A 24,721-nucleotide genomic window follows, 5' to 3' on the forward strand; every position below is an offset into this window, starting at 1 on the left:
AAATGAACCAATCTAAAACTCCCATCAAAGCGTTGTTCTCAAGCTTATAGAATTAGTATCTAAGAAAAAAGTATTACACCTCAACTATGCACACCTAAAACACCAAGTTTGAGTCTCCTTATATATCAATGCTTCTTCAGGGCTTTTTTCTAATGGACATTTGATTTTGTCTAGAATTATAGCTAATACAATTGGAAGTCTCCAACAAAAGATGTGATTTGTTTTTAATTCAAATTCAAATTTTAAATCTTCATTTAAAATTGATTTGATCATCAAACAATTGTCAAACAAATCACACGTTCCACATTTTTATCTTAGAATTTTATTTGATATCTTCTATCATTTTCCTTTCATTTAGTTTATCTTTCAAGCAATTTTGCGTTTTACTTTGTTTGAAATTTCTATCCAATTGTTCCATATTCAAGCATTAAGTCATCAAGCACAGATACATTTTCTCAAACCTGTTGCACAAAATCGCCTTAGGATTTTTTTTTTCGAGTTTAATCTTTTGAGTGAACGAAAACTTGTGATTTGTTAATAAAAATACTAGTAAACAAAAGTAATTATTCACATCTTGTGATGAACCAAACATTTTTTAATGTGATAAGCATTAAGATCAAATTATATCGAATAATATAAGTAAAACAATAGCATAGATTAGTAGAAAACAAACTTCATGGTTCGAGAAACTCAAAATAAATTATCTCTAAAGGCTTGTAATCTACGAAACCCAAGTTATTCATGAACCTCTATAACTCTACGGTAAACTCTTAACTAATGTAGCACACTTATTTTCAAGAAAATTGTGTCAAGATGCCTTATGATCGTGGCATGATTTCGAAACACTACATCTTCTTTAAATTTTCATCACAAAATGGCACAACGAACATGGTCATGGATCGATATTAGCAGGGCCATTCTTTGTTGATATCATGGGATCACGCCATAATTACGCTTAAATTGCGGGTAACGTCCCACTTGTTTGTTTCTGTGAACATGCAATCTCATGAGTGTGAAACTTCACAATTGACATTGATGAATGAGAAGAAAGCATAAGATGCATGTGAGGAAGAAGAAGAAAAGTGCAAGTTCTATATTATTCATCTCAAAAAGTAGTGGTAGTTACAATGAATCTTATATAGCTAGCTAGTATGAGGTAACTAACTATGCTAACTAACTAACAAACAAAATAACTAACTAACTAACTCTACACAGTTAGTTAGTGTTAGTGCACGTGGAATTATCTTCTTCAATTGCATCATTCCCAGCCCCCCTCAAGCTGGAATGAATGTCAAACATTCCAAGCTTGGAACGGAAATGATTGAAAGGGCCTGGATGGAGGGATTTAGTAAAAATGTCAGCTACTTGTTCATGTGTGGTGACAGGCATCAAATGTATGGTTCCGTCAAGAACACGTTCACGTACAACGTGACAATCGATCTCAATATGCTTTGTACGTTCATGGAACACAGGATTCGTAGTAATATGCATAGCTGACTTGTTGTCACAATAGAGGATTATGGGTGATGTGGAAGGTAGATGAAAATCACGAAGGAGAGAAGTCAGCCATATGCCTTCACATGTTGCATGAGCTAATGCCCGATATTCAGCTTTAGAAGATGATCTGGAAATGACCGCCTGTTTCTTGCTCTTCTAGCTAATGAGAGAATCACCAAGAAAGAAGCATATACCAGAGGTAGAACGGCGAGTGTCAGGAAAATCGACCAAGAAGCCTTCTATAAGTAGAAGGTTCATAAATGGGTGTTAGAAAGTATAGGATAAGTATTTTTAGTATCGTCTCCTCAGGGATTGATGTGATATTATCGCCGTTCTACAGCTTAGTGTATTTTGAGTTAAGGCTCTGGATGTTTTTAGTATCATGAAAGATAAATAGCATTAAAAGAAATTAAAGACAATAAATTCGGGTTTAAAAACGATTTGGTAAAACTGTGTCAAGATTAGTGTTCATTAGTTTGCTTCATATGTACTCCAAAGATTATATATATGAACCTATTCATGATTAATACAATCACGTATCCTCTCGATACTGTTTATCTCTAAAGCAATATCGTGATTATTATCATATTCACCGTCAGATGATCTCTCATGCCGACAATCAACATGATAATCTTAAAAGCTTGATACTTGTGAATATCAACTCACAAATCTATCTCTAGAGTTTGTTTATTGATAGATGAATATCTTTTAGGTCTAGCTTTGAAACATATCTCTCAATAGTGATCCAAAACAACAAATGAAACATAAATAACAAGATATTCACCATGTATTAATCATTAACCAAGTTCATACATAATAGATCAAAGAAAGTACATATTTACAAACTAACTACCTCTAATCTTGACACAAGATGAAACTTAGCCCTCCATATCCATGGAAGCTTCAACAACAAGCAACAATACAAGACCTCCTAGCATAGAAATCCAAAGATGATGAAGAAATATGCTTGAGAAATCTTGAATATGGATGAGTTTTTCTTCTTTCTTCTCTTGCCCTAGAGTGTGTGTGTTGTTGGAATGAAAAAGTGACAAGATAAGATCACAAAAATATCTCCAAGTGCCTAAAAGTAGCCACTTGAAAAAGTACCGCCGCTTAGCGCCAAGGCGGCCGCTAAGCGGTCCTCAAAAAATATCTGGTTCCACGCTGGAGGCCGCTAAGCGGGATTAGGCCGCTTAGCGGAACTTGCTGAGCACAAAATCTTCCCTCGCCACTGGAAAGCGCGCTTAGTGGCCGCTAAGCGGCCCTTGCTGAACCAAAATTCTTCCTTTGGTCTCCAAACTTGCTCCAACATGTCTCAATACCTCCATATACTTCCCAAAGTGCATAAAACCTACAAAAAGCAAAAGAAAAGCTTATAATTAAGAGATTTACTACCAAACTAAATGTTATTTATTTACACTATATCATACCAAAATTAAATGGAAAGAGTGTGAGAAAAGTTATCAAAATACCACAAAAGTTATCAACAAATATTCACATTTTGGATTCTAACAATGGGATTTCCAAAAGTTTGATGAAGCTGTAGATGAGGTTGCATGGGTGTGGCACAAGGTTTGGCACCAAGAAGACCAGCGTAAGAAATGAGATCAAGAGCATATTTTCTTTGGCAAATGAAAATGCCTTGTGTGCTACGAGCAACTTCAAACCCGAGAAAGTATTTGAGTTCCCCTAAGTTTTTGATGCTAAACTTGGCATCAAGTAGGGATTTGGTGCGTGTGATTTCCTCAGGATCAGTACCTCCTATGACCAAATCATCAACATAAACTAAGATCACAGTGAAACCTTGAGGAGATTTCTTAGTGAAGAGAGAATAGTCTGCCTTGGACTGTAAGTAACCAGAATTGGTAAGTGTGTCAGACATCTTGGTGTTCCATTGACGACTGGCTTATTTCAAACCGTATAGGGAACGTTGTAGCTTGCAAACAAGATTAGGTTGAGGTAATTCCAGACCTGGATGAGCCTTCATGTACACCTCTTCATGGAGATCTCCATGAAGGAAGGCTGTGTTAACATCAAGCTGGAACAACAGCCAATGATTCACAACTACAATTGCAAGAAGAACTCGAATGGTGGTCATCTTCACTACAGGGCTAAAAGTGTCTGTGTAATCAAGCCCTTCAGTTTGTGTAAAGTCCTTAGCAACCAAACGAGATTTATATCTTTCAATGGTTCCATTGGCGTGTAACTTCACCTTAAACACCCATTTGCAACCAATGGCTTTCTTCTGTGGAGACAGATGTACAAGATCCCATGTCTTGGTTTTAATCTGAGCAGTCAACTCAGCCTGAATAGCCTTTTTCCAATTTGCATCACAAATAGCATTCTCATAGGATTGAGGTTCATGGATAGAAGAAATATTCAAAATGAAATGCTTATGAATAGGAGACAAAAAATCATAATTGATGACATTAACAATAGGGTACTTACAAAGAGAAGAAGAAGATGAGCCAGCTGAATTTGGAAGAGTGAATGTATCTGCCAAGAGTGTGCAATGATAGTCCTTAAGGTAAGAAGGTGGGTGGACATGTCTGGTTGATTTTCTAATAGGGTTTTGGTCAGGTTGAGTGATTGTGGTATGTGGAGGTGAACTGACAGTAGGAGATGGTAAGGGAGTCTCAAGGGAAGATGAAGTAGAACTAGTTGATGGAGATTGAGAACAAGGATCAGAAGTAGGTTGAGGAGGAAGGCAGGTTGCAGTCATGAATTGATTGTCAACTAAGTCATTAAAAGGAGGATATGGAGTAGAGGAAGATTGAGAATCAGAAGAAGAAACATGAGTGTTGGTTTGAGGATTAAGTTTGTATGGAAAGACAGTTTCAAAGAATATGACATCTCTAGAAAGAAACAATTCTTTGCAGTGAAGGTCAAATAAAAGATGTCCTTTCACTCCAGTTTTGTAACCCAAGTAAATACATTTCCTGGATCTAGAATCTAACTTTTTTCTATTAGCTTTCAGGGTTGTGGCAAAGCACAATAAGCCAAAAACCTTAAGGTATGACATGTCTGGTAGAGTGTTGTGCAGAACTTGGTAAGGTGGCTTGTGTTCTAAGAAAATAGTTGGAAATCTATTTATAATATGGACTGAATAGCTAACTGCATGTGCCCAAAAAATGTGTGGTAAGTGAGATTGAAACAAGAGGGCTCTAGCAGTACCAAGTATATGTTGATGTTTCCTCTCAACAATTCCATTTTGTCGAGGGGTCCCTACACAAGAGGTTTGATGGGTGATACTACATTTTTGATAAAAAAGAGGAAGTTTAAACTCATGGCCATTATCAGTTCTAATGCATTTTATTTGGCAGTTGAATTGAGTTTTAACTAAAGCTACAAAAGATTGAACAATGGTAGCAGCTTCAGATTTCTGTTTCATTAAGAATAACCATGTGAATCTACTCTTATCATCTACAACAGTGAGAAAATACCTAAAACCCATCATAGAAGGGGTGGCTAGTGGTCCCCATATATCTATATGAAGAAGATCAAAAACTGAATCAGACACATGGTCACTAAGAGAGAATGGTAGTCTCTTTTGTTTGGCATAGAAGCATACATCACAAGGTTAAACAATTTTGACAATTTTGATAAAAGGAAAGATCTTATTGAGTTCAAGAAGTTTAGCATGTGAAGTATGCCCAAGTCTAAGATGCCATAGGCTACAATTAGAAGGATCAATATGTGGCTTGTTTACTAAGGAATTGATAGTATGGCTAGGTGGATTGGGAAAAAATGAGATGGTAGGAGTCTTGAGCAAATACAATCCACCATGCAATTCAGTTGTGCCAATCATCTTCTTGGAGAACAAATCCTGTATGACACATGCAACATTAGTAAACATGAGTTGACAGTTGAGATTTTTAGTTAATTTTGGGACTGAAATGAGATTGAAGAAGAATTCAGGCATATATAAAACATTGGTGAGATAAAAGGACTCAGTGAACTTAACAGTGCCTGCAAGATTTGTTGTAACAAGGCTACCATTAGGAAGTTTGATGGTAACGGCCTTGATATGATTACCTGAGTTGATGGGGAATGTACAAATGATACCTGAGTTGGGAATGTTATGAGAAGTGAGTTGGTTAATGCTATGATATTGTATTTGTGAAGCATCTTGAAGTAAGGCTAGTAAGGCTTTGTGCTGCTCAGGAGTAAAAGCCAATCCAGGAGGTGCTTGGACATTAGCTTCAGAATCATCCCGTTGCTGAACCTCAGGCTTGTCTTGTGATATGGTATAGTTGTTCACTGCACCAACTGCACCATCTATTTTCCAATTGGGAGGTATCCGTGCTTTTTGAAACAAGTGTCAATGGTGTGATTTGTCATGCCACAATGTGTGCAGACACGATTTCCTCTACCTCTGCCACCAGCATTTCTACCACCTCTTAGATTACCTCTTCCCCGAGTGTAGGAATTCCCTCTAGTTTGAGAATCACGACTGGTATTGGGAGCAGTCAATATATTTGATTCATCAAGAGGAGTAAAAACTTGTCTTTCTTGCTGAACAAGTAATGAATAAACTTTGCATATGTTTGGTAAAGGATCCATCAACATAATCTGAGATCTAATAGCAGCATATTGATCATTCAATCCCTTTAAAAAACGAATAACTTGATCACTGTCTCTATATGCGCGAATCTTGATGAGAGCACAACAAGAGGGATCACATTTACAAGTAGGAATAGGACGAAAATTGTCTAACTCTTGCCATAAAATTTTCAGTTTAGTGTAGTAAATGGAAATAGAAGAATCACCTTGCTTAAGGGTACAAATTTCTTCTTGCAAATCAAAGATGCGAAACACATCACCTTGTTAAAATCGTTCCTTCAATTCATTCCACATGTCAGCTGCATTGTCCATCCAAAGGATGCTTTGAGCTATTTCCTGTTCAACAGAATTCTTGATCCATGACATGATCATGGTGTTGCACCTATCCCAAGCAATTGAATTGAAGTCAAGATCTGCAGGGCGAGGCAAGACGCCATTGATAAAGTGAAGTTTGTTCTTGGACCGGAGAGCCATAGTCATTGAACGGGACCAAGAATGATAGTTGTTGCTTGAGAGTAGAGGTGTAACGAGAATCAGCACATGATTCTCGTTTGGGTGCATGAAGTAAGGGTTGAGAGTATCAGTTTTATACCCTTTCTGTTGGTTGCGAACAGTGGTTTCCCCATGGACGCTTCCCTCGATGTAGGTTGACATGATGAAAAGAATGAAGCGAGAAAGAAGACGATCACAGAGAAGTGAAGGAGACGATGATGGAGATGAAGAAACTTGCGTAAAACAGCGGAAGAAACAGATCACAGGCCTATGATACCATGTGAATATGCAATCTCATGAGTGTGAAACTTCACAATTGCCATTGATGAATGAGAAGAAAGCATAAGATGCATGTGAGGAAGAAGAAGAAAAGTGCAAGTTCAATATTATTCATCTCAAAAAGTAGTGGTAGTTACAATGAATCTTATATAGCTAGCTAGTGTGAGGTAACTAGAGCTGTCAAATGGGTCGGCCCGGCCCGGCCCAGCCCGCTTCGGCCCGGTGGGCCAACGTGTTTTAATGGAATGGCCCGGCCCAATCCAATTGCTAAATGGGCCATATAAAATGAGCCCGACCTTTTTTTCAAAGGCCCGTGCGGCCCGATGGGCCAGCCCGACCCGTATTTCAATATTATAATTTTAATTTTATAAAAAGGATGTAATGGATAAATGCTATACAACATAAGTAAAAAGTCATCATAAACGTATATAAGTGATGTTTAAAATATTTATCCACAAATATATATATGAATACCACAAAATCATCCATGTAAAAGTATAGAGTAACTTAATATTATCACCAATACTTATCAAATTTTTTCTACATCTCACAACCATTTCCTTGATCACATCATTTTGAAAATATATCTTGATCCTCTTTAACTTTTCTTTATGACTTGAAAACACATTTATAAAATCATATCCTATCTTAATCTTTTTTCTCTAAAATTTACCAAAATCTTTTTTTTAATGGGCCAGCCCGAAGCCCGCTTGGCCCGACCCAGCCCATAAAAACATAGGCCCGGTGGACTGGCCCAAAAAGACAGGGTCGTCTTTTTTTAAGGTATTTTGCGGCCCGACCCGCGCTAACTTGTAGGGCTTATGGGCCGGCCCAATGGGCTGAGCCCATTTTGACAACTCTAGAGGTAACTAACTATGCTAACTAACTAACAAACAAAATAACTAACTAACTAACTCTACATAGTTAGTTAGTGTTAGTGCACGTGAAATTATCTTCTTCAGTTGCATCATTCACAGTTTCTTACTATGCCAATAGACAAGTGTATTTTCAAGAAAATGTCACATACCACTAGTACTTTTAGAATCCAATTTATAACTATTGAAATTGGAATTAGAGTACACAACCAAAATGCAATTAGACCCTTTGAGATACCATAAATCATAAGTAGTGTGTTAAGTGAGGTTTCTCATCACAAGATTAACCATAGTGAAATGTGAGTCTTTGTGAGATTTTCTTAAAAGCGTGCATACATATGTACATAAACATAGGGGTGGCAAACTGGCATGCCCGCCCCGTTTAGGCCCGCCCCGCAAAAGCCCGCAAAAAAACGGGACGGGACGGTGCTGACTTTTTTAAGAGTGCGGGTCTAAAACTTTGCCCCGTCCCGCAAAAAAATGAGGGCGGGGCTGGGAAAGCCCACGGGCATTCGGCTTTTTAGGCCTAAAAGTAGTAAAATTCTATAAAAAACAAATGCCCGCAAAAGCCCACAAAAAAACGGGGCGGAGTGGGGCGGACACATTAAAGAGAGCGGGCCTAAAACCTTGCCCCGCCCCGCAAAAAAGTGCTGGTAAAACGGGCTTTCCCCGCGGGACGGACCCGTTTTGCCACCCCAGGGTCGTCTTTAAGGGCGTGCAAGACGGGCTACCGCACAGGGCCTCAAATTTTTCAAGATTAAACTATAGATAAATAAGGCTTCATAAATTATTTTTCAAGTTAAATCGTGATTAAATAGGGCCTCTATTTATTTTTCCATAAGTAAACTATAGTTAATCTACACAAGGCCTCCAAAAACTTGAGACGGTTCTGTGCCACCCCTACATAAACATAATATCCTGAGTTTCTTCCCTCATCTTTATCATAATAACATAATGTGATCTTTTATCCTATCAATCAAACGTATTTTTTTATCATCTCAAGATATTAGAATCCTTTTACCACCCTGCTACCAAATTAAATTAAGCAACACAAAATCAAACCAACCAAAGGTGCATGGATATGTACATGTCAGAACTTTTTCCAATCTGCTTTGTGGGCCTTTCTTTGCACCTTCTCAAACGGCTTATGTTTTTTTTTTGTACAAAGATTTTTTAAATATTGGAACTTTAGGTTGAAGTCGAGATCGATAAGAGCTTTGGCTTTGGTTTTAGTTGCCTAGTTGATTATAATATTATTTGCACTAAAGTAATATATAAGCGATATATGCATGTATTTGTAGTTGGTACCTTTGTTCCAATCGAAACCAAAAGAGGTGCACTTAGCTGCACGGACTAGCTTTACAATTTTGCTTTTTAAGGTGAGAAATTATGCAGTCTAGGCTGTAAAGATTGATCAATTGCTATAATTTAAAAGAACATGTGCATGTAACTAAGATATTTTTTTGTGCTTCTCAAACAATATATAATTATTGATTGTATACATAATAATAAATTGAGCTATGCTATGTTGACAATGTTTTCCTACACCAATTGCATTTTACACCGTATAAATATACTTGTTTTAGTGCTGCACGCATAACACAGTGCCAAAAAAATTATTAAAAAAATCATAAGTATATAACTATGGTATACAATACGGTGTAAATGTACAAATAAGTATAAGAATAACATTTCTCTAATAAATTATACATGCTGTTGAAAGTCTCTGCACAGAATAATTTATCTATATAATTAAGAGTTAATAATCAATTTGGGCGTTTGCAAATTCTAACTCAATCGTTTTAGTTAATTCTATTTGGCCACATTAATAATTTATTCGTTAGTTTTTTGTTGTAGCCTTGTAGGACTTAAAACAAAAAGGTTAATTATTTTTGACTTTATCACCACCAATATATTCCAATTTGAGATAAACTCTGTTGTTAAATGAGTCAAACCCCCGATAATTGGTCTGACAAACAATGATCAAATAAATAAAATTAACATTTATCAAAAAACAAAAACGATTATATGGTACTAGACTCCTACGCCATATAAACTAATTTGATAAATTACATTATGAAGGATTAAAAAAAATCATGTTTCTGTTTTTTACTATATTTGTAATTTAAAAAAATCATGTTTTTTTGGGAATATTAATCCATTAAAAAAATAATGTTTCTGTTTTTGACTATATTTGTAATTAATTTATTAAAAAACAAAAACAATTATATGGTGCTAGACTACTATGCCATATAAACTAATTTGATGAATTACATGTTATGAAAGATTAAAAAAAATCATGTTTTTGTTTTTGACTATATTTGTAATTTAAAAAATTCATGTTTTTTGGGACTATTAATCCATTAAAAAATTAGATGTATAACTTTTAAAAACTTTCCTAAATGACATTGGTCAAACATTGTGTCTAGGGAAATGAACTCTAGTAATTCAGAGCTTTATTCTTTAGCAGAAACTCGTTTACCACTCGAGTCTCAAATTATTTGATTTTTAATTTTTTTTCTCTCTATTTATTTATTTTCACTAAAAATATTAGTAGTCTATTTTTTAATGTTAAAAAAATTAATAATTTATTTTATCTAACAAATAAATATCAGCACAATATCTATTTGATTTTAATTAAGTGGTTTTAATGAAACATTGCCTTAATTTGACAGACAAAATCTTTATTTTTAAACATTAATTTTTTTCTCCATCTCACTGTTCTTTTTTTGTATAATTATTTAATACAATTAAATTTATATAATTATTTTTTATTTTACAATTAAGTAAATTATTTTAAATTTTACATATGTATCTAAACATACTTTATATCGTATCAAATAATTTATTGCCTCATGAGTTTTTATCAGCATAATATCTATTTTATTTTAATCAACAATTTGTCTTGATTTGAAAGACAAAAATCTTATTTAAAAATATCAAACTTTATTTTTTTTATTCATCTTACGAGTAAATTTTTTATTTTAACATGATTATTTAATAAAATTGAGTTTATATAATTATTTTTCATTTTATAATTAAGTAGCTCATTTCAAATTTATACCTGTATATAAATATATTTTGTATTGTATCAAATAAACTTTCTATTTCACATATCACTATTAGCACAATACGTATTTTATTTTAATAAAAAAGTATCTTAATTTTGAAATATAAAAGTCATATTTTTAAATATTAAATATTCTTTTTTCTCTCACGGGTCCTTTTTTTTTCTTTGTATTTTGATACAATTGAATTTATATAATTTATATTTATTTTAAAATTAATAGTTTATTTCAAATTTAGACACAGATCTAAATATTTTTTATATCATATTCAAAAAAATTTAAATGGTCGTTTCGTTTATGTGTGTTGTTTTTTACATAGAAATTTGCAATTTTTGTCAATATTGCAATTTGTTTTTGTTTGCATTTTGCACCAAAAATTGTTTCTAGTAGTAATCACCTTTTGGGCTAATATATGGGCTTCAATATTATTATTATTATTATTATTATTATTATTATTATTATTATTATTATTATTATTATTATTATTATTATTATTATTATTATTATTATTATTATTATATTATTATTATTATTATTATTATTATTATTAATATCGTTATTAATATCGTTACTATTATTACTATTATTATTACTATTATTGTTGTTATTATTATTATTACTACTATTATTATTATTGTTACTATATTATTATTTTTACTATTGTTACTATAATTACTATTACTATTGTTATGTTACTATTATTGTTACTATTATTATTACTATTGTTACTATTATTATTAATAATAATATTATTATTATTACTATTGTTATTATTACTATTATTATTATTATTATTATTATTATTATTACTATTATTATTATTACTATTATTATTATTATTTATTATTATTATTATTGTTATTATTATTATTATTATTTATTATTATTTATTATTATTATTGTTATTTATTATTATTATTATTATTATTATTATTATTATTACTATTATTATTACTAGTACTTCAACGGTAACAGTAACAGTAAATTAATTGATAAGACCCTTATTTATACTACTTCAACAGTAACAGTAACAAACAGTCTCTTCTCCAGAGGATGACACGTTCTCGTCTGCATGCGCTTCACTTTTCATAAGTCTCCATGCGTCTTTCTAAAGAAAAGGTGAGGCCAAGATACAGTTATCATGCCTTATTTCGAATTTATCTTTGTCGAACTCCAAGTCCAGATCACTTCAAAAACTTTCTAAGTCCTAGTGTAACAACACAACCTCGCCAATATAACAATCCCTTCTCCAGGTCTTAGTCGAACTCATCTAATTTCCGTCGAAATCAGCTTGTTCATTTAAATTTTTTTTTAAGTTTCACTAGAACATCCCACATCTTCTTGAACGTCCAAATTACTGCCAACAAAATATTGCCTCCTAAAAATGTGTTTTTGGATCATATGGAGTGTTAAGTTATGGTGTGTATCAATCTTTTTGTTATATATTATATAATTTTAAACTTATGGTGTGTATCAATCACATGCGACAATAATTTAAAAAAAAAAAAACAAGTGTCTAAGCTCAAATAAAAGAAACTGCAACCCAATTACACGTGACCATAGTTTTGTTATATCATAACCTATTTTAAATTAGAAGGATAAATCCCAATAGGCTTTAGCATTTTAAATATGTTAGACATTGTGGAGTTCTATTTAGGGTGACAAACATATATCACTACAAAAAATGTTCTCTGCAGCGACGTGGATTACACGTCGCAACCTTCAAAATCACGTGGCAACTAAAAAGTAGCGACGTGAGCATCTATGTCGCAGGAGCAAGCGTGACAACATTGTAGCGACGTGGAGATCACGTCAGAAGGTAGCGACGTGAATCCCACGTCGCAACAAGATGACATAGGAGACAGCTCCCTGCACACACAGCAGGTGTGGCAGGTGTGGGGAAATGTGTTGTTGACCAATTTAGCGACGTGTTTACCACATCGCTACATTAAATGCCTTTTTTTTAAAAAAATTTATTCACGCTACAATAAAATATATTTTAATATTTTAATGAATTAAAATATATTATATAAATAATAAATATATAATAAAATATATATATAATAAAATTTATATATAATAAAATTTATAAAATAAAATCTATAAAATAAAATTTATATAATAAAATATATATAATAAAATCTATAAAATTTAATTTATATAATAAATTTGTATAAAATAAATTCATATAATAAACATTATGTAATAAATTTAATTAAATAAAACTAAACATTTAAAACTAATATTTTAATGAATTAAAATGTATAATAAGTTACATAAAAATAAATTAAAAACAAATAAAATACAAAATGTTTTTAAGAAGCATCATCATCCGGAAAATAATTATCCGGATTAAAATCATCAGCCACTCCGTCATCCTCCGGCTGATCTTGAGGAGGAACATTACTGTAATTCCCACCTCCTTGCATAAACCGTCTCATCTGCTCCTCCATCTCAGCTTGTTTCTTCATAATGCCCTCTATCTGCCGCGCATGCTGCTCCTCCATATCAGCCTGCCTCTTCCGCATCATCTCCAACTGGGCCTCACTTTCGCGTCTCGCCATTTGCCTTATTAATTCAGTTTGTTCCTGTGTCAGATTTGGTTGACGCGATCCACCCTCTCCATCCTGAACTCTTTGGAACAGATTACGGTCACCAGATCTATAGCTGGACGCCAAATTTCCAGCCCCAAAAAAGCAACCATTAGGCCCTTTAAATCATCAATTAAAGGTTGTAAATACACATCAATTCCTGCTTTTGGACTCGAAGGTCCTGGAATGACGCACGTCAAAAACATGTATGGTTTTGTCATGCACATCTCAGGAGGGAGGTTGTAAGGGGTTACAATAACTGGCCAACAAGAATATGCGGTTCCCGACCCTTGGACATATGGAGTAAATCCATCAGAGCATAAACCAAGCCTGACATTTCTAGGTTCTGCGGCAAAATCAGGATGCATTCGATCAAAATGCTTCCATGCCTCGCCATCAGATGGATGTCGCATAGTGCTTCGACTTGTGTTATTTGTGTGATGCCATGTCATTTGACTTGCACTGTGCATTGAAGCAAACATTCTTTTTAACCTTGGTATTATCGGAAGATAAAACATGGACTTTACTGCTACACGGTCTTGATTAGTGTTAACGGCTCTACTGGGAACTTTATATCTTGGACTCTTACAAAACTTACATTCCTCCAACAACCCATCTTGAGTACCAAACTCATTGTCGTAGAACAACATACAACCATTAATGCAACAATCAATCTTTCTTACTCTTAAGCCCAACTTCGACACCAACTTCTTTGCTTCATAAAATGTTGTAGGCAAGTTGTCTTTCATTGCAGTTGAGTCCAACATCATCTTTACGAAGAATTCCAAACACTGATCAGGAACATTCCAATTTGCCTTGGCGGCCAACAATCTCACACAAATTGATAACTTTGACTCAGACGATCCATCAAACAACGGCGTATTCATCTCATTCAACAACTGATAAAATTTCTGCGCTTCCTCATTCGGCAACTCTTCCCCACCAAAATCTTCAGGCTCATCATAGGTCACGTTCACACCAAAAGCATCCTCAACCATGTCACCAATCAGATTAAAGTTTTCCTCATATTCCACAGGCGGCCGACTACTTGAAGCATGAGAGTTGCTAGTCTCTGGTACGTTACTAGGCAGTTCTTCACCGTTAAACGTCCAAACCCAATAATTTGCAATGAAACCCCTTCTATGCAAATGAGCTGTTATTTCCTGTGGGTCACTAATTATTGGTCTACATTCACATTTAAGACAGGGACACCTAACTCCTCCTTCGCTTAGACATATTTCCTGAGCAAACGTCCAACTGATAAACCCTTCAACTCCTACTATAAAATTGGGTTTAAGTCCCATTCTTCCTGGAAATGTTCTATCGTACATCCAACTACGATAATACCGATAATATTCCATACTGCACATTTATACAATCATTGTCATTTTGAGTTATTTAATAAAAATACTACTATTAAATATTTACTAATACTTCATATTATTCTTAGACATATACTAGTTAATATTTACTATTCTTAAAAATATTATTTAATAACAATACTACTAATATTTTTAACAATATTATTTAAAAATATTATTTAATAACAATACACGTGTTATATTAAACATTTGTTAACCATAAAGTTATTATTTTTTTAACTACACATATTAAAAATATTATTTAATAAAAATACTACTATTAATATATATATTTTTATTTTAAATATACATATATAATATATATTGTACTTTTAATATATATTTTAATTTAAAAAAATGTATTTTCAATTTAATAACAATAACATATATTTCAATTTTAGAAATATAACATATAATCATATTATATTTTATTTTATTTTAAAAATACATATATAATATATATTCTACTTTTAATATATATTTTTCTAAACATTTTTGCTAAACATTTTTAATTTATACATTATTCTAAACATTTTTCCAAACATTTTTTAATAACCTAATTAAATTTCAACAACAACATATTCTAAACATTTTTCGTTTTATAATAATTAATTTAAAAAAATAACCTAATTAATAACAATAACATATATTTCAATTTTAGAAATATAACATATAATCATATTATATTTTATTTTATTTTAAAAATACATATATAATATATATTCTACTTTTAATATATATTTTTCTAAACATTTTTGCTAAACATTTTTAATTTATACATTATTCTAAACATTTTTCCAAACATTTTTTAATAACCTAATTAAATTTCAACAACAACATAATTTAAACAACAACATATCCTAAACATTTTTCGTTTTATAATAATTAATTTAAAAAAATAACCTAATTAATAACAATAACATATATTTCAATTTTAAAAATATAACATATAATCATATTTTATTTTATTTCATTTTAAAAATACATATATAATATATATTCTACTTTTAATATATATTTTAATTTTTAAAAATATGTATTTTTAATATAATAACAATAACATAACATATATTCTTTTTCTAATAATTTTTAAAATTCTAAAATACATATATAATAGTATTTCTATTAATTTTTAAAAATACATAACATATATATATATATATATATATATATATATATATATATATATATATATATATATATATATATATATATATATATATATATATATATATATATATATATATATATATATATATATATATATATATATATATATATATATAATAGTTTTCTAAACATATTTCTAAAAATTCTTAATTTATACATTATTCTAAACATTTTTAATAACCTAATTAAATTTCAACAACAACATAATTTTAACAACAACATATTCTAAACATAATTTCAACAACATATATCAAAAAAAAAAACTGAAAACAGATAAAAAGACTTACCTCTTCTTCAATCTACTCCTTCACCTTCTTCTTCTCCTTCAATTTCTTCTCCTCCTTCACCAGCTTCTTCTTCTCCTTCTTATACAAAAAAAAAATTAAACCATTAATAACAAAAAAACAGTATGAACATAAAACAATATTATAAAAAATACCTAATTATACCTTAATAGGGATTGAAATGAGAATGGAAAATTTAGGGATTTTGGTGGAAGGTTTGTCTAATGCAAAAGCGCTGCTAAAGGGGTACTGACAAAAGCGCTGTCTAATGCAAAAGCGCTGTATAAAGTGGACATAAAGCAGCGCTTTTAAAGTCAAAAGGCTGCATAAAAGGGGCCTTTAGCAGCGCTTTTAAGGTGAAACGAAGCGCTGTCTTTACCTACAGCAGCGCTGGACAGCGCTTTAAAGCGCTGTCTAAAGCTAAAAAAAGCGCTGTCTAATGTGTTGTTTGGCATAGTGTAATGAGTAATGGAAGGGGAAGAAGCAAAATGCGTGATTTAATAAGCTTAGCAGCGACGTGAGAATCACGTCGCAACCTTGCCACGTGTGTCTCACGTCGCAACATGACAACGGTTACATTATTTAATGTTCCTGTCTGCAAAGCTGAAACCATGTCAGGTCAAAGTAACGTTGTAATTTTTCTATAAAAGTAGCGACGTGTATGTAACGTCACAACCAATTTTAAAAAAAATTTGAATTTCCCCCCTACGTGAATGTTATAACTTTATCTATTTTAATTTAAAAACTTAATATAGTGACGTTTAACTCACGTCGCAAGTTTTTTTACAAACCCCAATGTCTGACACCTCACTACTTTATGTCAATAATGTTATTTAAAATTTAAAAATATGTAGCGATGTGAATGTCACGTCGCAAAAGGCAATATTTAGCCACGTGTGTTCCACGTCGCTAATATATGTCGCTGGGCACAACATTTCTTGTAGTGTATATATATATATATATATATATATATATATATATATATATATATATATATATATATATATATATATATATATATATATATATATATATATATATGTTTGCACTTTAATAATATATGGGGCAAGCTAAAGATATAGACCTGCATTTTCTAATGTGTGTGTCTGCCTTATTCAATTTTTTGTGAATTTTTGTGGACACTAATATTTAATTTTTTTTATATATTTTAGGTTTAAAATATGCAGTGCACGCGGATCCCCTCTACCCTCATTTTTTTACGGGACGCAATTATATTTTTAGCACACACTCTCAACTATGTCCACCTATTAGTAAGTAGACAAAATTTAAAATGAAATAGTTTAAAAAAAACAATTGTACCCGCTGTAGAATTATGTTTCTCAACAATGAATTTCTTAATTAGAAGTATCATAGTGTGTTTGGATGAAGTATTTTAAAGGGAAAAAAAATCTTTTGAAGAAATTTAAAATGATTTGATCAAAATGTATTGTTTAGATAAGAAAAATGAAAAATTGTTAAAATGATGTAAATATATGATATATTTTATTCAAGTTAAATTTAAAGAATTTCAACCGGCAAAAAAAAATAAAAAATTTGAAATTGCTCCATTACCTTATAAAATGCAAATGTTAAATTCTTAATTTTTAATTTTTTAAATTTTGTTAGATGATCCTCATATTTTATGAAAATTTCAAATTCATCCCCTAAAATTTTAAAAATATTGCAAATAAGTCCACTATAATTTACAAAATTTACAAATTGATCCCTTCAATTTTTCAAAATTTGCAAATTGATTTATATTTTTCATATTTTAAATTTGACACATGTTTTAAATTTTTTGAAAATGACTCCCAAAATTTAACAAATGAATTATTTTAATATTCATCTAAATAAAAAAATTTAAAAATATTAGATTTCCATTGAATTTGAATCTTTTGAATTACTTAAAATTTTAAATTTCTTAAAATGTACACACACGTCTCCTCATTTTCTTTTCTCAATTATCTTTGTCTCCTCCATTCATAATCTTCTTCGTTCTCTTCATCATCACCACAACGACCACTCTATTTGTTCATTGTGCTTATGATAATTACTCTTCAAATATATGGTGATAACGAAATATTAGTGTCATTGTTTTGATTAAAAAGTATATAAATTTTTCGTAAGATTCGATATTTGTGAATCTCCGTAGGGATTTGTGGGGATGAGGATGGGAAAATATCCCCCGTGATGGGGATTGAGGATGGAGACCAAATTGAAGGGGTGGGGTAGGGAGCGGGGAAGCATCCTCCAAACATTCCCTACCCCGTTGACATTCCTACACCCACCACTCTTGTGAGACTCTTTAGATTTGAGAAAGATCTGAATAAATCGTATTCAACTGTCTTTGGTTCGTTTGATTCGTCATTCAACTAACCGATACTCACCCTTAATTCAACTAACATTTTGGTTAGCGTTCAGTTCGTTTGATTCGTTATTCAACTAACCGATACTCACCCTTAATTCAACTATTTTGGTTAGCGAGATTAGTATTAGGTTTAATTTTATACCAATCCGGCCCTTGATGACAGCTACGTTGATATTGTAAGCATATCCATATATTAAGTCATTTGAATGTACATTTGAGACCTTGTTTTGCTTGCACAATATCGCAAGGAATGCTAATTCTAAAAGACTTTTCAACACTATTGAGCCATCTAAAACTCTTATTTGGATTGGATCTGACAGACAATTGCATGTATTGAACTAGCTTTTATGCATTCCAACAAGTTTTGATCCTGTTGAATAAAAACGAAATCAAAATTCAAGTACCATTTTGCGCAATTTCTCTCTTTCTCTTCAATGAATCTTGTTTTTGCAAGATTATATTTCTTCTAAACCTTCTGATAAAAAGATCAGCAACTTCATCAATATCATCTTCAAGCTTAAACTCCTTCCCTGCTTCTTCCTTACAATTCTTCACCCTATCTATCACTGATCCTCCAAAATCCAAACCCTCAGAATCAAAAAGAGTATGAGTTAAATCAGGGTACTTATCATCATCCTCGCCATCCTCATAGTAATCTTCTTGATCTTGTTCATCGACAACTCGTGTTTCACTTGGATTTTGCAACGCTTCGTAAGTGCGAACATTGTTGTTAAAAATAACCATGGCTCTATGATGATCTTCACAATTGACACCTTCTTCAATTAGACAATCTTCCTTGGAATGATGATGAGAATGGCTTCCCCAAATGGAATGGAATTTATCTGAAATTGAACTCATGAGGAACTTTTTGTTCTTCATGAGTGAGAATATAATCAAACGAGCTTTGATGGCATTTACTTTGGATTTTAAAGCCATAGTTTTTGACTTTGTCATTGAGGTTAAACCCGCTATGATTTGCTTCAACAACTTTGCTGTTTTGTTCTTCATGTTGGTCGTTGTGGTGATAATTGATGATGACTCTAGAGACTTTGCAAAATAGCTTGTGAAAGTGAAAAGGTATATATGTATAGGGAAATAAATTGAAAAAAGAATTTTGGGAATGTTTAGGTTTTGAGAGAGAGGTGATAGATAGATAGAGAGTATGAATGTTATTGTACAAACTTTGTACTTTGGCATGAAAGAGTTTAAGGTGTGGACAAGGGTTTATATAGGAGAGAAAGTAGTAGGTAATTTAATAGATGTTGTGTTTTGTGTGATAGAAACAAGTTCAAAAAAGGAAGAGTGGGAGTTAAGAAAACAAAAAGCTAAGAGAAATAAAGTTAAAGTAGAGGGACACTTGGCTTGACATGATAGGGTACCGTCTTTAAGTAATGGTTGTTTAAGTGGTATACGAAGTTTATAGATTTTAGTGGGATTGGGTTTTGAGTGTGGAAAACTCTTTACCTTTTAACAAATGATATTTAGATTTGATTTCTCTTCCAAAAATACGGTTAAGTGGGATGAAATGATCCTCATTGGCTCTTGGTGAGCATTGGTGTGTTGTTATTGGTAGCAAAATATTATTTGTCGTCTTTAGTTCATGTCAGCTTTATTTTTTTATTTATTACAATGCTATTCTTACATTACAATTGTATACCAATATTTATACTAAAACAATTGTAAACAGTGCTAGTAAAACAGTACGTGAATAGTGACTTTTAATGATAAAACAAAGTTGATTCATGGAATGTAAAAAATTTGTTAATGAAATGATGAAGTTGATTAATAAACGCTCATATATTAAAAATAATTTACTAGTAAAATAAAGTTGGTTAATGAAATGTAAAACGTTGGTTAATGAGTTGATGAAGTTGGTTAATAAATGTTCAGATATTAAAAATGATTTTTAGCAGTAAAAAAATGTTGGTTAGTAAAATATAAAATGTTACTTAATAAAGTTATAAAGTGGGATAATAAACACCCAGATTTTTAGCAATTATGAAGTTAGTTAATGAAATTTAAAATCATGATTAATAAAGTTATGAACTTGGTTAATCATATAATTTTGTATCCCTATTCCCTTAATCTAAAAAAAAAACGTAAAAAGAAATTAAATACATTTTTTAAAAAATATTTTATTATTATAATATTTCACTACTCACCGTATTGGTGGTGAACAGTGGAATACAATACAGTGTAGGTGTAGGATATTGGTGTAAGAGTGGGGTTCCAACCTTCTAATATGTGGTATAGTAGTGAGTATGTAGGGATAATCATAGGTTAGGTTTTTAAGAGAAAGTGTTCATAAGAGATTAGCTAATGAAAGTTGAAATTGATTAATTGTTATAATGCTATTGTGTTAATTGGTGTGTGTTATGTGCAATTGGATGGCCTTGGAATATTGTCATTAGACTTGTAAAATGAAGAATTAAGAGATATGTCGAACTAGTGTGAAAGTGGATGAATGAAATATAGAGTAAAATGCTATCAGAATTGATATTTTTTATTATGGGTACGCTGTAACCGGGTAACAGCCCTGTTGTAACCGATTACAGCGTGGTAAAATAAATAATTTGGACATTTTTTGGTGTTGTAACCGGGTAACAGCCCTGCTGTAACCGGTTACGGGCGAGTCTGAATAATAGCGAATGCAGTGACGGTAACTCGTAACTGGGTAACAGCTTTGCTATAACCGGTTACACCTGACAAGTTTCAAAAAAATTAATTTTTCTAAAATTCATAACTTTTGATCCGTAAGTCTGTTTGACGCGCCATTTCGAACGTGGCGAAGCTTAAAATATTTTCTAACTAATGAAATTGAGTAAAGGGCCTTTTGAGAATAATTCTAAATAAGTGTGGTTCGGTGTTCGTTATAAACTAATATTTAAGAGTGTCGTAACGAGTAACCGATGCTTGATTTTGTTGATTGATATGTTTGAATGATGAATAAATGTTGCATTATAATATTGAGTGATATTTCATAATGATGTCGTTATTGGCCGGATTAGCACATTGTAAAGGGCTTATGCCCTGGGAATTATAAATATTCTGTTGTTGCATTGTTGAAATTGCACGCATTTATTTGGTGAAGGCTTATGCTTTGTTGTTGGCCTGAATTGACATATTGTTGAGGGCTTACGCCTTGTTATTGCCCATTAATTGGCATTTTGGAGAGGTCTTATGCTCTGATGGTACCACATACATGGAGTCGAGTCAGTATCATAACACAAAGGTGTTTGTTGCATAATGATTGAACGTGTTTGTGTATGTGTGTATATGAGGATTAATGAAGGCGATATAAACTGCTGATGTATGAATTTAATTTATACTTCTGATATATCTACTGCATAGTCACATGATTTATTAGATTGTTGTGATATCTCACCCCTTCTGTTTGAATGTTACCTCTACGTGGGTAACATACAGAGTAGTCGAGGTATGGAGCGTCGCCTAGTATCGCGTAGATAGAGTTGGATCGTGCTCTGATACATAACACTAGGGATAAACGCTTGTTTGTTTTTATGTCATGATTTGTTTATTTTGAGGATTTCGCAATTGTTGAGTACCCTCCTGACTACGTTGGGAAGATGTTATTTTAAATTGCATGAGATAATGGTTTTGGTTATGTTGATATATTTCCGCTGCGTTAATGAAATTAAGTTGTATTCTATGCTTGCTTATATGTCGGTTCATCTGGTTTATATGTGTTATGTATCTTTGAATAATTAAAATTTGAGCAATATATGTGTGATGTTTCGATGTAGCACCCCATTTGATAATGATTGTTAACCGTGGAAAATGAAGAAAAAACCACAGTTTCACACTCTGAATTCAATGTTTCAAAACATATGTCTACAATTTGAAAACTCTGGCCAAAGCTTGTATGTGGCCACAGTTTTTGAGTTGTGGAAAAATTTAGCGTGGCTGTAGGCCAAAAATGTTGTAGTGTTTGTTGTCATGAAACACATGTTAAACATTGTCTCTACCGACATTATTGATTCTTATGATCAGATATATATTTACAATAACATATTAATGTTCAAGTTTTCTATTATTTCAAATCATGCGATCTTCAATTTCCTTCATTTTGTATATAGATATTTAACTACACTACACCATAATTCTCACAAGAAGACTTTAAAGACGTTCGAACACATTGGGCATTTTGCTTCAATGTGCTTTATATGTTTGCAATATTTTTGGGTTTGATGTAAATATTATGTAGGTTGGTTTAACATGTTGGTAGTATAACCATATTTTGGTTACAAAGATGTGTGTATTTGTTGATTCTGTTGTGGTAAAAAATTTCATATAAAATACAGGTACTAAAAAAAGGGCATATATGGAATAATAAAAAACAATTTAAAAAAAACAAAGTATTTCACCACGATGGATTAAGATAACCATAGTTGATAGGTGGTGCGTCAAATATTATATATCATACTATGACCGAGAAACGAACCCATGACTTTTTTATATTCACAACGATTGTTTAACATAACTGTTGTAATAGGTAGACTGCTACCTTGTTTATCATTACGGTCATACGCTCATGGTGGAAAGCGTCATACTTTCTACCTACGTTACCACAGTTGATTAACCGTGATGGTATCCTTTTTTCAACCTTGGTGAAAGAGTCTTTTACGTAGTAGTGAAAATGACACACTTTCCATAACACCCTTCATTACCCCGCCCTCCTAACCGAGTTAAGAGTCTTTCTTCATCCGAAGTAATAAAAACCATTTTTGTAGTAGCGCCTACCAAACCCTCATAGACTAATGTTTCTATTTAATTTTGTTTTTCTAATGTTTAAAAAACAAGGGATTTTCCCTCAATTATAGTCCAAACTAGGGTAAAAACCCTTTCCCTAACACTTATAACCTCGTGTAACCGAGATGTAAAGTTGGATTTTTAACCTTGGTTCTAAGCTCAACCGAGCATATAAGATGCGCGCTTTCCATTTTGAAAAAACATAAATGTTGTTACTAGAAATCGAATCCATGATCAGTGTCACTTTTCTCTTCGGTTAGCACATCCGACCGAAAAACAAAATTATTTATTTTCCTATTTTTCTCCGCAACTTATTGTCCAAAGTAAAAAAGTGACGCAATTTCCGTAAAACCTTCATTACCTCGTCTTTTCAACTGAGATAAAAATTCATTTTTACCCAACATAAGAATCACGTGTGTCAAACTTAGACACTAATGTTTCTACCTTCTAATTTTTTTTTTTCATTTTCCGAATAATATTTTCACCCAGCATATGAGATTCTAAATACATTTTATTAGTGGTTATAATTTATATGCTAAAATTCTTTAAACTTGTATTTTTAAAACATAATTTTTTTTGCTTTTGTAGTTTAGACGTTTTCATATGGCTCTTTCAATAAATTGACCATGATTTTGGGGACCTTTGAAGCTTTTGAGGGACTGAAATGAGACACAGAAAAACCAACCCAACCCACCAGATGTGAATGGAATAGCAACTACTCAATACATTAACTTTATATATTGTTGAAGTAAATGACAAAAATAACCATCCACAGTGGCCAAGGTGATACCACTAACATTGCATTTGGGCTATACTCAATTGTTTTTTGGTTGAAATTGGAATCTTGATTGCATAGTGTTGTCGAAATCATTTCATATTGGTCCACTTATAGGACTGTTTAAATGTTCTACGCCACTTACTTTACTATGGCAACGGATTTCAAGGCATTAGTGTGAGGAAGTTTGAAATTTGCTTGATTAAGTATTGAATATAACAATTATTGTATGCTGTTTATTTTAGAAAACTTAGCCCTTAAGGTTGCTCACAACAGCCTTACGATTTTCATTTTCATCTTCTCTACTTTCTAGTGATTTGCGCTTAATTTGTTGTTGAGTTAATGGAAAAAAATTAATGAATAACTTTTTTTTTTTTTTTTTTTCAAAAAGGGGGGTCAAGCCCACCACAATATATATTAAAAAAGAAAAGAGGTGTTACAGAGCGAAGAAAAGGGGGGACCAAACCAAAACCCCTTAATGAGTAACTCTATAAATAGGAAGTCCGATGGAGTTTTTAGCAAATTCCATGAGAATCTCCCTATGAACAACATCCCACCAGGTAAAATCTTGTATATGTAATCCTATGTTAGCAAGTCTATCCGCACAATAATTCCCTTCCCGATAAAT

At 32.0% G+C, this 24,721-nt stretch overlaps 2 protein-coding genes across 2 annotated transcripts in view; one reads left to right on the top strand and one right to left on the bottom strand.

The window, feature by feature from the left end:
* LOC131609863 (uncharacterized) overlaps window positions 1-24,721 on the top strand; it is a 77,592-nt gene that overhangs the window by 12,884 nt on the left and 39,987 nt on the right. The window lies entirely within an intron of this gene.
* Window positions 18,721-19,767, bottom strand: LOC131609862 (uncharacterized). Its single transcript, XM_058881677.1, has one exon. The coding sequence runs from the start codon at window positions 19,743-19,745 to the stop codon at window positions 18,945-18,947; it is 801 nt and encodes a 266-aa protein (XP_058737660.1). The 5' UTR covers window positions 19,746-19,767; the 3' UTR covers window positions 18,721-18,944.

This window comes from Vicia villosa, linkage group LG6, assembly GCF_029867415.1.
Source record: "Vicia villosa cultivar HV-30 ecotype Madison, WI linkage group LG6, Vvil1.0, whole genome shotgun sequence".
Lineage (NCBI taxonomy): Eukaryota > Viridiplantae > Streptophyta > Magnoliopsida > Fabales > Fabaceae > Vicia > Vicia villosa.

Coding starts and splice junctions, on each gene's coding strand:
- LOC131609862 (XM_058881677.1), bottom strand. CDS start 19,745: ATGCCAAAGTACAAAGTTTGTACAATAACATTCATACTCTCTATCTAT.